The sequence below is a fragment of the Diospyros lotus genome, chromosome 10 (assembly GCF_014633365.1).
Source record: "Diospyros lotus cultivar Yz01 chromosome 10, ASM1463336v1, whole genome shotgun sequence".
Lineage (NCBI taxonomy): Eukaryota > Viridiplantae > Streptophyta > Magnoliopsida > Ericales > Ebenaceae > Diospyros > Diospyros lotus.
The window spans coordinates 21,084,411-21,096,089 of record NC_068347.1 but is presented as its reverse complement, the minus strand read 5'-3'; the positions used below and the strand labels follow the sequence as shown (position 1 = coordinate 21,096,089).

General features: G+C 47.2%; 2 protein-coding genes across 2 annotated transcripts; both read right to left on the bottom strand.

Moving 5' to 3' along the window:
* Positions 1–5,228: 5,228 nt before the first annotated feature.
* Positions 5,229–6,584, bottom strand: LOC127811175 (uncharacterized). Its single transcript, XM_052350881.1, has 2 exons — positions 5,766–6,584; positions 5,229–5,642 (listed from the first exon to the last, which is right to left on the bottom strand). The coding sequence occupies exons 1-2, from the start codon at positions 6,582–6,584 to the stop codon at positions 5,229–5,231; spliced, it is 1,233 nt and encodes a 410-aa protein (XP_052206841.1).
* A 363-nt stretch (positions 6,585–6,947) lies between these two features.
* On the bottom strand, positions 6,948–8,081 carry LOC127811174 (uncharacterized). The gene has a single exon (XM_052350880.1). It carries the CDS (start codon positions 8,079–8,081, stop codon positions 6,948–6,950), a length of 1,134 nt encoding a protein of 377 aa, XP_052206840.1.
* Positions 8,082–11,679: the final 3,598 nt, after the last annotated feature.

Sequence of the window (11,679 nt, the reverse complement as noted above, 5' to 3'; positions counted from 1 at the left end):
GTGGAAGAGGGTATTTTAGAAAAACATTGGCTGCAAAGAGTTATTAAATTGGCTTTAAAAAATAAAAAAATAAAAATAAAATTTTAATAACTGCAAAGAGCAAAAAAAGTGGTTGTGAATAGAAATTTTTCTTTCTCTAATGCAGATAAATTGAGTGTGAGGCCCATGGGAGGTGGGTGGGACCCACACACCCACCTCTTGCAAGTCCCCATCAAGCAATACTACATTGTCCAATGTAAATAATATAACAACTATATATATATATATGTATATAAGCTATGCAAGTAAGGGATTCTATCAAACGTGAACTCTTTCCATGGTGTCCTTGTACAGTTTGTAGCCTTACCAAACTCATTATTTGATGATAGATTTTCTGAAGTGGTAGCCGCACGCTCCCTTCTTGCCTCTTCGAATGTACCTGCAATGGAGACGGGGACTTGCTCCCCCGGTCGATCTCCGATGATTAAGTTAGTCCTTGATCTAGGATTAATTGTCCCTTTTTAAACTATATTCTCAGAAAAGGATAAGAAGAATCTCCCACCTTTTTCTCTTACCTTTTCTCAGGATAGGGATCATGGAGGGATCTTCAGGATCTCCCTTCCGCCTTCTTCGGAACTTTCCCGATAAAGATTTTGCGATAATATCCGTCTCCGAGGAGTTCAGGATAGCTGTTGCCTCCGTGACCTTCGGTGGGTTAGCCTGTTCCTGAGGTCTCGGAGATTTCTTTACTGAGTGCTTATCCGATTGACGTGGCGATGCTTGTCTGCCATGTATCTTTTGACCGCCACTAGGTATCCGTCTTGGCATAATTATGGGACCGAGGGCGTTCTCCTCATCACTTGCCCCCCACTCCTTGAGCTCTTCGGCTTGAAGGGCTCGAGGAGTGGTAAAGCTCCTGAGGCTCTTCCATCTAACTTCTTCTTTTCCTTTCTTTTTTTTTTTTTTTTTTTTTTTTGCGTGTCTGGCGGACGCGAAAATCGATTGGTTTTGATTGCGGTATCCCTTCCCTATGCGTTGTCCGAGGCCTTTTCGTCTTTCGAGCTCTGTCAGTGCGGGGTGATCAATGCTCATTATTGCTTGCCCTTTGGTCTCTTATTCCTGCAGTTTGAACTTTTAAAATGGGAACTCCTCAGTCCCTCTACTTCTCTTTCCGCACGACTTTCCTTCAGTTTTAGCTTTTCTTGTGCCGGCAAGCGTTTTCCACTTCTTCCGCCTCTCTTTCTTCTAGCTCTTTGCCATGCCGATAATTGGTTCTGGGAGGTTTAATCCCGCCGGGGCAGAGCTTATTGAGTGGGAAAAACACCCTGCTGCCTCGATTCCATGCCAATGGATGAGCCAGGCGGAATGCCAACAGTTCAGAGAAAAGTACAACGTCCCCGAAGAGTGGGAGGTAGAGTTCAATAGCCATTTACGAGCATGTCATCCCGTCGCCGGCCGCCTCTGCATTTATAAGTGTGCTTTTGACAGGGGCTTTCGGCTTCCTCCCCGAAGAAGAGTGATGTCCTTACTTCAACATCTCACTATCGCTCCCGCCCAGCTGTCTCCCTTCGGATGGCGATACTTGATGGGGTTCCTCCTTATTTGTCATTCTGGAAAAATTGAGCCAACTGGGGACCTCTTCGACTATTTCTTCATGACCAATCGCGACCCCGGAGGGTGGATCTCCATCTCCCCTCGGATCTTGAAAGATGGCCGTCTCCTCGCCTGCAAGGGATACTCCGAACTTGAGATTTCTGCCTCGACTCTCATGCAATCTGGCGGGTCGAAACATTCTGATGATTGGAAGGAGCGTTTCATCTTCGTCCGCCCCAGGCCATCCGGCTCTTCTCAAGAAATCTGGTCTGTCTGCAACGAGTGGACTCTAGACACTAAGCACAAGCGTCCGAGCATCGAGACCATTGAAGATTTCGCCTGCCGACTTATGAAGAACAGTCAAAACTGGGAAGAATGATGGCTTTCCAATCCCAGCCTTACCCAAGCGGGTTTGGACGGCGAGAACTGTGAGCTCTTCTTCTTTCATCTTTTTCTTTTACCCTCTCTTCTTCCTTTGTATGTACTTGATTTTCGTTGTTATCTCTTTCTTAGTTGAAGAGGTCTGGGAGATATCGTATTCTACTATCACCAGAGGAATGATTTTGGACTTCCCTGGGAGTAAGGGCCCCTCGGCATCTTCCAGCAACCAGAGAGTGTCGGAGAGGGCTGCGCCTCCCAAGCGAGTTCCAAAGAGCAAGAAGAATAATAAGAAAAACTCAATACCGTCCAGGTCGCGAAGAGCGGTGGAGGAAGATCCTGGGACCTTCCAAGAGGCTTCCAAGAGGGGCGTTGCTGGGGGTTCGGGGGACCCGTCTTCCCAGCTCCTCACTTCTCAGACCAGAGACTCTTCGACCGCGCGACGAGAAGCCTCCACCATGCCTGCGCCCTTGCCGATCTCTCACGAAGACGATTCAGCGACCATCGCACAGGTGCTTGCTGTGGCTAGCGCAGAGGCCCATAAAAGGCAAACCTTGGCAGGTACGGAGTCCAGTGCTACGTCTCCCAACATCCCTATCAGTTCGATTTTTAAACGAATTTTAATGCCATTAGCACCAGCGGGGCGTTCGGAGCTGACGGGGGAGGCTTCACTGGAGGAGGCTTTGGCGTTGTCGACGAAGGAGATTTTAGCATGTCGGACGAAGCGTCGTAGGATGGAGGCCACCTCCCCGGTTGTTACTCCCTCCGAGCCTCCGGCTCCTAAAGCCACCAATGTTCCTTCAACAACTTTAGTCCTACCGGGGACCCTACGAACTCCGAACGAAACCGACTATTGCGCCGAGATTCTGAGGGTGCGACTGTACTCCTTTCTCTTTTGACTTTGCCCTTTTTCTATGCGAGTAGGTCTTAATCTATATTCTGTTTTCACTTCCTCAGAACCTTACAGAGTTCCAAGGTCTGGTCTCTCGGCGAGAATCCGAACTTCGAGCCCGGATCATTTCCCTGGAGTCTGAGGTCGAAAGGCTTCGGGGGTTTGAGTCTTTTTCCTCCCAACTGTCGAGTCTCGAGCACCGTGTTCATATTTTAACTAAGTCTGTTGAGCTGGCGCAAGAAGATGCCGGACTTGCCAACGAAGCCGAAGCTCAAGTGCGCGAGGATTTGGAGTTAGTCCAAAAAAACATGCTTGAGGCTAATCAGGCCAATTCCCGACTTGGGGAGGAGCTGGATGCCACTAAGGTTGTTAATCACCAGCTTCAGGAGGATATAAAAAGACTTACTCTAGAGCTGAAGGAAGCCAAGAAGGGACAGGTAGAAGCGTTGGAGTCTTATTCTCGGTGCAAAGAAGACCTTCGCACTGCTCATGTCCAACTCCAATCCGCCCTCAAGGATGCCTAAGTGGCTTTTCAAAATGGTCGCGAGGATTTCCGAAGTTCCGAAGCTTATGCCGCGGAACTAGAAGGAGTTCTTCGGGGCGGGTTCGAGCATATGAGAAAACTCATCAAAGAGCGCTTCCCGAACCTGGATGTAGACTCCATCCCCTTCGACGTTGTCGCCGCCTTGTCCTCTTTAGAGTAGACATTTTTGTATTCAAACCTGTTGTCGTAATAATAAAAGTGTTAGATTTTTCACACAATTTTCTTTCGCTACCGCCTTTTTGTTTTCTTGTTTCCTTTGTTTTTTGTCGAAAACAAGAAAAGGAAGGCCGTTTGGGATCAGGCTTGATCCTTCCTTTTTTACCACCCCTGCTTATCGCAGGACTTGGTCTTCGTCGCTTGCTGTCGCTTGTTCAAAAGGGCTCGGCTCCGGCCCCCCAAGGATCACGCCTGATCCCCGTAATCTTAAGCCTTTCGAGGATCATATCTGATTCCTTGTCTTTGCCGGGGGTTCGGACCCTCTGAGGATCACATCTGATCCTTTGCTTTTGTCAGGGGTTCAGACCCCCCGAGGATCATATCTGATCCTTTGTTTTTGTCGGGGGTTCGGACCCCCCGAGGATCATATCTGATCCTTTGCTTTTGTCGAGGGTTCGGATCCCCCGAGGATCACATCTAATCCTTTGTTATTGTTGAGGGGTCTAGCCCCGTTGAGGGTATGTCAATTCTTTCCCTTTGCTCTGATGTGCCTTCCCAGATCTTTGGAAATGATGAGTTTTTTCGCATAGGAGAAAAAATGAATTTATTCCTGGATAGCATACGCAAAGCAACAAAAAGAAAAAATGCCAAGACATGTAATGGAAAATTATTACTAACAGATCATATGAAGATAATAAAGAGTTATCACTGATAGAACTTCCTCAAGTTCTGCACGTTCCATGCGTTTTTCACCGGTGTACCCTCGAAGGTGTGTAGTTTGTATGCCCCCGGGCTGAGAACTTCTGTTACTTTGTAAGGACCTTCCCAATTTGGTGTTAACTTATCTGTTTCGCGGGCTCCCTGAACATCTGCTCGCCTTAATACCAAATCTCCTGGTAGAAAATTTCGTGCTCTTACTCGTCGATTGTAGTATCTCTCTATGTGCTGATTATAAGCAGCTTGTCGAATCCTCGCTTGATCACGAAATTCATCAAGGAGGTCTAGGTTGTCCCTCAAACTTTGTTCATTGGATTCCGGGTCAAACAGCTCTACTCGTAGCGTAGGTACTCCAATTTCAACTGGGATTAACGCTTCTGAGCCGTAGCATAGACTGAAAGGAGTTTCTCCCGTGGAGACCTTTATTGTGGTTCGGTAGGACCACAGGATGCTCGATAGTTCTTCCACCCAGCTACCCTTCGCCTTATCTACTCGTGTTTTTAAACCGCGCAACAGAGTCCTGTTGGCGAGTTCAATTTGGCCATTAGCCTGTGGATGAGCTACAAAGGTGAATTGTTGCCTGATTCCCAACTCCTGGCACGATTCTCGAACAGACCGATCAGAAAACTGGGTGCCGTTGTCTGAGATCAACACCCGAGGAACTCCGAAGCGACAGACTACATTCTTCCATAGAAATTGTTTCACCCGCCGAGAAGTAATGGAGGCCACTGCTTCAGCTTCGACCCACTTTGTGAAATAATCGATAGCAGCCATGATATATTTGACTTATCCAGCTGCTGGGGGAAAAGGCCCCAGGATGTCTATACCCCATTGAGCGAAGGGGCATGGTGTAGCAAGATGAGTTAGTGCGACTGCCGGCACATGGACCAAATTAGACGTTTTCTGGCATCGATCGCAAGTCCTGACTAGCTGCTCGGAATCTCGTACCATCGTTGGCCAATAATACCCCTACCGCAGGGCCTTTTGACTAAGTGCCCGAGCCCCGATGTGGTTTCCACATATTCCTTCATGAATCTCCCGTAGGATATAATCTGCTTCGCGAGGTCGGATACATTTGAGTAGCGGTTGTGAAAAAGACCTTCTGTATAGTTCCCCACTAACTAATACGAAATTTCGGGCTTTTTGTTTGACCTCCCGTGCCTCCGAGTCATCTTCGGGGAGTTTCTCTTCTCTCAAATATAACAACAGGGGGTCCATCCAGCTAGGCTCGTCATCGACACATAACTGGTCCGCGACTTCTTCGATACTCTTTTGTGGAAGAGATTCGATCCGAATTTCCCGAGAGCTCGTAGGGAAAGAGGAAGAAGCGATTCGGGACAGCAAGTCCGCCTCTGTATTCATAGCCCGAGGGACGTACTCCACCTTTACGTGTTGGAAACGTGCCATCAGCTCTTTGACTATGGTCAAGTATCGCGCCATGTGACTTTCTCGGGCTTCATATTCTCCATTCACCTGCTGCACCACTAAGTTAGAATCTGAACTCACCTCGACGTTTTGAGCTCCCAATTGCTCAGCCAATCTCAGCCCAGCCAATAAGGCCTCATATTCTGCTTCATTGTTAGATGCTCGAAATTCAAAATGTAACGCATAAGGCCATATTTGCCCTTCGGGACTTTTTATCATTAATCCTGCTCCACCACCGCCCGAGGTCGAGCTTCCGTCTACCGCTACCAACCATGGTCTCTGATTTTCTTCGGGGCCTTCGGGAGCTCCTATCCCTTCGGCGATGAAGTCTGCTAACGACTGCGCCTTAATGGCCGGTCGCGACCTATACTCAATGTCGAAGGCGGTGAGCTTCACTGCCCACTTTAACATCCGACCTGAAAGCTCTGGCTTGCTAAGAACCTGCTTCAAAGGTTGATTAGTAAGCACTATAATCGCATGAGCTTGAAAGTAGGGTCGGAGTTTCCTCGCCGATGTTATTAAGGCGAAAGCCAGTTTTTCCATAGGAAGATACTGAATCTCGGCTCCCGATAATCGTTTACTCGCATAATAAACAGGCCTCTGGATCTTATTTTCTTCTCGTATCAATACCGAGCTTACGGCCTCATTGGCCACCGCCAGATATATGTATAATGGTTCTCCGGGCTTCGGCTTGCTAAGAACCGGGGGCGTGGCTAGGTGCTTCAGCTTTTCGAAAGCTCGCTGGCATTCAGAATTCCATTCGAAGTTGTTTGCTTTCGATAAGACCTTGTAGAAAGGAAGGCCTTTTTTTGCCAAACGAGAAAGGAATCTGCCAAGGGCTGTCATCCTGCCCGTAAGGCTCTGTACCTCTTTCACATTCCTCGGGGCCGGCATATCCATGATAGCTTTGACCTTCGCAGGGTTTACCTCGATCCCTCGGTGGTGTACTATGTAGCCTAGGAACTTTCCTGCAGAAACGCCGAAAGCACATTTGACAGAATTAAGTTTCATATGGAACTTACGAAGGGTTTTGAAGCATTCCTCCAGATCCTCCGGATGACATTCGGCTACCAGGCTTTTTACCAGCATGTCGTCGACGTATGCCTCCATATTTCTCCCGAGTTGTTGGTGAAAAAGCTTATTTACCAAGCGTTGGTAAGTGGCTCCTGCGTTCTTTAAACCGAAAGGCATTACGGTGTAGCAGTAGGTTGCTTTGTTGGTGATGAATGCCATCTTCTTCTGGTCCTCCGGGTGCAATGGAATCTAGTGATATCCCTGAAAAGCATCTAGGAAACTCATGAGCGAACATCCAGCAGTTCCATCAATTAGGGCATCAATCCTCGGGAGTGGGTAACTATCATTTGGGCAGGCTTTGTTAAGATTGGTGAAATCGATACAAAGTCTCCACTTGCTCTGCCCTTTGGGAACCAGCACGACATTTGCTAACCAATCTGGATAATCCACCTCCCGAATGTGGCGCGCATCTGCTAACTTTGCGATCTCCTCCTCGATTGCCCGAGCCTTTTCTGGGGCGAAGCTTCGTTTCTTCTGCCTGACAGGCTGAAAACCTGATCGGACCCCTAGCCTGTGTGTCATTACTTCTGGATTTACTCCAGGCATGTCTCGGGCTGTCCATGCGAAGATATTCGCATACTGTCTAAGGAGTGATATTATTTGACTCCTTAGCGGGTCCTTTAACTCCATACTCACTCTTACGCATCGGCTTGGGCAATCCTCTTCCAGAGGTACTTCTTCCAATTCATCCACCGGCTCTGCTGTTTTGGGATCTTCGGGTCCTTCTAGTAGAAAACTGACCTCCTTCGGGGGGTCAGCGTCCTTCTGCGACCCTGCTTCTTTACCCTTCGCAATGCCTATAGAGACCATGTAACATTCACGGGCTAAGCGCAAATCTCCCCGCACTTCGCCCGTCCCCCTATCTGTGGGAAACTTTATCATCATATGATATGTGCTTGGGATGGCTCGAAGGACATTGAGACCAGATCTTCCTAGAATCATGTTGTAAGCCGAAGGCCCGTCTGCTACCAGGATGTCTAGCATAACTCGAGAAGTCCGGGAACCTCTCCCTACCGTCAATAGGAGCTGAATGATCCCTTCTAAGTATACGGCTTCACCATCAAATCCTACCAAAGGGACCCTCGCTGCCCTCAACTGTGTCATTTCATACCCCATGCCTAAGAAGGCTTGCCGATACAAGATTTCTGAAGAGCTTCCTGGATCCACAAGGATCCGCCGAAGGTCCCACTTCCCGAGTTCAGCTGTTATCACCAGTGGGTCATTTCGAGTCGGGTATCCCGGGAGGTCACTATCTAAAAAAGAGATTGGATCCACATTCCTCGATCTTTTCAACCGGACCGCATTACTTTTTTCATCCTTCATGACTGGGACCTCCCCTGCTGCGAGTGTGTGGAATATCGGAGGCTGAGGATGATCATCTTCTCTTCGATGTGATCTCTCCCACTGGGCCCGATTTCGATCCTCCGTGAGGTCCCTCTTGGGGGGGCTTCTCGATCGCGACCGTCAATCCTTTCTCTCCCGAGAATCACCTGTTTTAGCCACGTAGCTCCTCAGGAAACCCCGATTGATAAGTTCCTGAATCTCCTCCTTTAATTGGTGACACTCCTCAGTGTCATGACCATGATCTCGATGAAATCGGCAATATTTACTTCTGTTCCTTTTGTCGGATGGTGCCTTCATCGGCCAAGGCTTTTTTAAATAGTCTTTTCCCTCAATAGTAGCCAGGATTTCTGCCCTCGGGGCATTCAGAGGAGTGAAGCCCCCCGAATCCCACCAAGGGCGATGTTTTTCCCTTCGGTCGTCACTCCTCCTTTCCTCGGGATGCTTCTTTTTATCCTTCTTTTCCACATGCTCCGCCCTCTTAGCCTGCATGACCTCCTCGGCATTTATGTACTTCGTGGCCCGGCCCAATATGTCCGTGAACGTACTCGGAGGCGTTTTGGCTAATGATTGGGCGAAAGGGCCGGGCCTCAGGGCGTTCTGGAATGCCACCATAGCTACGTTGTGGTCAAAGTTCTCAATGCTCAAGGCTTCCATATTAAATCGTGAAACGAAATCCTTCAAGGGCTCTCCTTGGTTCTGCTTCATACTTACCAAGGCCATGGTGGACCTTCGGTGTCTTCTGAGAGGTGCAAAATGCGCCAGAAAGCTGCCTCGGAGTTGCGCAAAATTTACGATTGAATGATGAGCCAGATTTGAATACCAAGCTCGTGCATGCCCCTCCAAGGTGGCCAAGAAAACCCTACACCACATCGCGTCTGAGGCGTCCTGTACCATCATATGTGAGGTAAAGAGATCAAGGTGATCCATCAGAGGTCCCTGCGTAAGGCTTAATGGCTGGGATACGGAGACGCTCCGGTGGTATGGCCGCCATGATCTCTGGGCTAAGGGGCTGATTTATCCTTGGTCCCTGAGTTTCTCCGGTCTTCGGCTTTAGGGCGGCCATCTCCTCCTCTAACTGCTGCAATCTTCTTTCCTGCCGCTGCTGCACAAACGACAAGTCAAGAGACTCGGCCGCCTCGCCATGACCATCATCTTGTCCCGGCCTCTGCGGATTCTCATCCCGTCGATAGGACTCCTCTTCTCTTGGGGGCTCGCGCCTTTCTTCCGCTCGAGAATGCTGGGCTTGCTGATGCTGGCGATCTAGAAAACCCATGAGTAACTCCGTCAATTGCTGTACTTGACCCTCCAGGAGTGCTATCCGATCGGGGGGAGGCGGAGGGCCCTCCGGACTCCGAGCTCTCCCCGGCGGGCTTCGGGGAGGATTCTGCTGACTCGGCTCTAGAACGGGGTTGCTCCCCACGGCCCTAGACGGCTGTCTTCTGGTTGCCATTCAAGGTAGAGAAAAAAGGCAAGGTTATTTACTGCACTGGAGAGATAGAAGAGAAGAATGTCGGCCCCACGGTGGGCGCCAATTGATGATAGATTTTCTGAAGTGGTAGCCGCACGCTCCCTTCTTGCCTCTCCGAAGGTACCTGCAATGGAGACGGGGACTTGCTCCCCCGGTCGATCTCCGATGATTAAGTTAGTCCTTGATCTAGGATTAATTGTCCCTTTTTAAACTATATCTCTCAGAAAAGGATAAGAAGAATCTCCCACCTTTTTCTCTTACCTTTTCTCAGGATAGGGATCATGGAGGGATCTTCGGGATCTCCCTTCCGCCTTCTTCGGAACTTTCCCGATAAAGATTTCGCGATAATATCCGTCTCCGAGGAGTTCGGGATAGCTGTTGCCTCCGTGACCTTCGGTGGGTTAGCCTGTTCCTGAGGTCTCGGAGAATTCTTTACTGAGTGCTTATCTGATTGACGTGGCGATGCTTGTCTGCCATGTATCTTTTAACCGCCACTAGGTATCCGTCTTGGCGTAATTATGGGACCGAGGGCGTTCTCCTCATCACTATTCATTGATTAGATGTTAATATTAAGAAAAATATTTGAAACATACTTTGTAAAATATATTAATAATAAATAATATTATAAATAAAATATAAAGAAAATTAATTAAAAATAAGTAATTTATTATACTATATAGTATCATAATTTTAGAATTAACTAATAAATAAAAATATTAATAGTATCAAAATTATTATTTTTTAAATACAACATTGAAATTTTGTTTACTTAGGATTCATCTTTGAGCCGGTAGGTCTCTACAAGACACAAAATGATAAGGCATAGGGCATTCACCACTTAAATTAGATTATGGATTAAGCTACTTGTACATAAGGGTTCACTTATTTTATTTTTAATTTATTTTTTTAAATTTTATATGCCTGCCCATTTTCTCTTTTTGGCCCATTTTCACTCTCTCTCTTTCCGTCTTTCACTGTCTCTCCTTCAAGCCCACGCATTCTCTCCTTCAAAACCACACCCATAAAGAGAACTGGCCACCGCTGCCCTATTTGCCCGGTCACTACTACGAACACCGTCGTTGTGCCCCCCATTACAGTGAGCACTTTCCGCCATCGCCCCCCACCGCAGCAAGCACCTTTCGCCATCGCCCCCCTGGCCACGGGCACCATCCACCATTACTGTAACTACCCCTTAGGGGGTCTAAACGTTTTCGGGTATTTTATTTTGAATTAAAATTTTTTTGCTTTAATTAATTGAGGGTTGAAAATATTTTTCTTTGCTTATGGAATGAAGAGTAAGTGGAAATGAGAATTGGGTAACCCATCTAAATGGAATCCAAAAATGTGGGGAAAGTCCAAGTAGATTGGGTCATTGAGATGTGTTTTGAATTTTAATTATAATATGAATGGGCTTGGATTATGATAATTTATTTGGGTTAGTGAGTTGGGCCATGGAATAACTCACGGCGTGGGCTGAGCCCAATTGAGAAATGTGATTTGAAATTCTTAAAAGAAAATAATAATAAAATAAATTGGCCATCAAATATCAATAGTGCCCTTGGTCTTCCTTTTGACCATTGTAAAGATGAAGGGCAATTAGGTCATTTCAACCAAGTGGCAGGTGCAGACTGGTAATTTTCCTTCTTCGTGCTACACTTGCACTGGCGACCTTTCTCCTGAGTGTATCCACATTTCCTATTTATGGCTTATTCTTCTTATTTCTTCTCTTCCCTCTTAGCTGCTTGTATTTTTCGTCTGGGATGATAGCAGCTTCAGGAATAGAGGATTCTTCTACGTAGCGAAGTCATCAAGTAAGTTCTCTTGCCCATTTTTATTCTAGTGCAAGTTTCTTTCAGCCATTCCTTCTTCATTTCTGCAAGTTCTTCTTGCATTCCCCTTTGATATCATTGCAAGTTCTCTTATACATCCTCTTATATGCTTATGCAAGCTAGCTGATTCGATTTCCATATTCATTTTGTCTTACTGTGGTGTCTGTGAATGTATATATCTATATATATATATATCTGTTGCTGCGTATAGCTTCTTCTCCTCCAGTTACAACATCATGTTCTTTTGAATCTCCTTACTAAGTATATTAAGGTCCCTTTG

What these genes read in the sequence shown, in the direction of transcription:
- LOC127811175 (XM_052350881.1), bottom strand. Translation starts at nt 6,584, where the DNA reads ATGGATATGCCGGCCCCGAGGAATGTGAAAGAGGTACAGAGCCTTACG. An exon ending in TGGGAGCTCAAAACGTCGAG is followed by an intron (nt 5,643 to 5,765) that starts GTGAGTTCAGAT and finishes CAACACGTAAAG; the next exon opens with GTGGAGTACGTCCCTCGGGC.
- LOC127811174 (XM_052350880.1), bottom strand. Translation starts at nt 8,081, where the DNA reads ATGAAGGATGAAAAAAGTAATGCGGTCCGGTTGAAAAGATCGAGGAAT.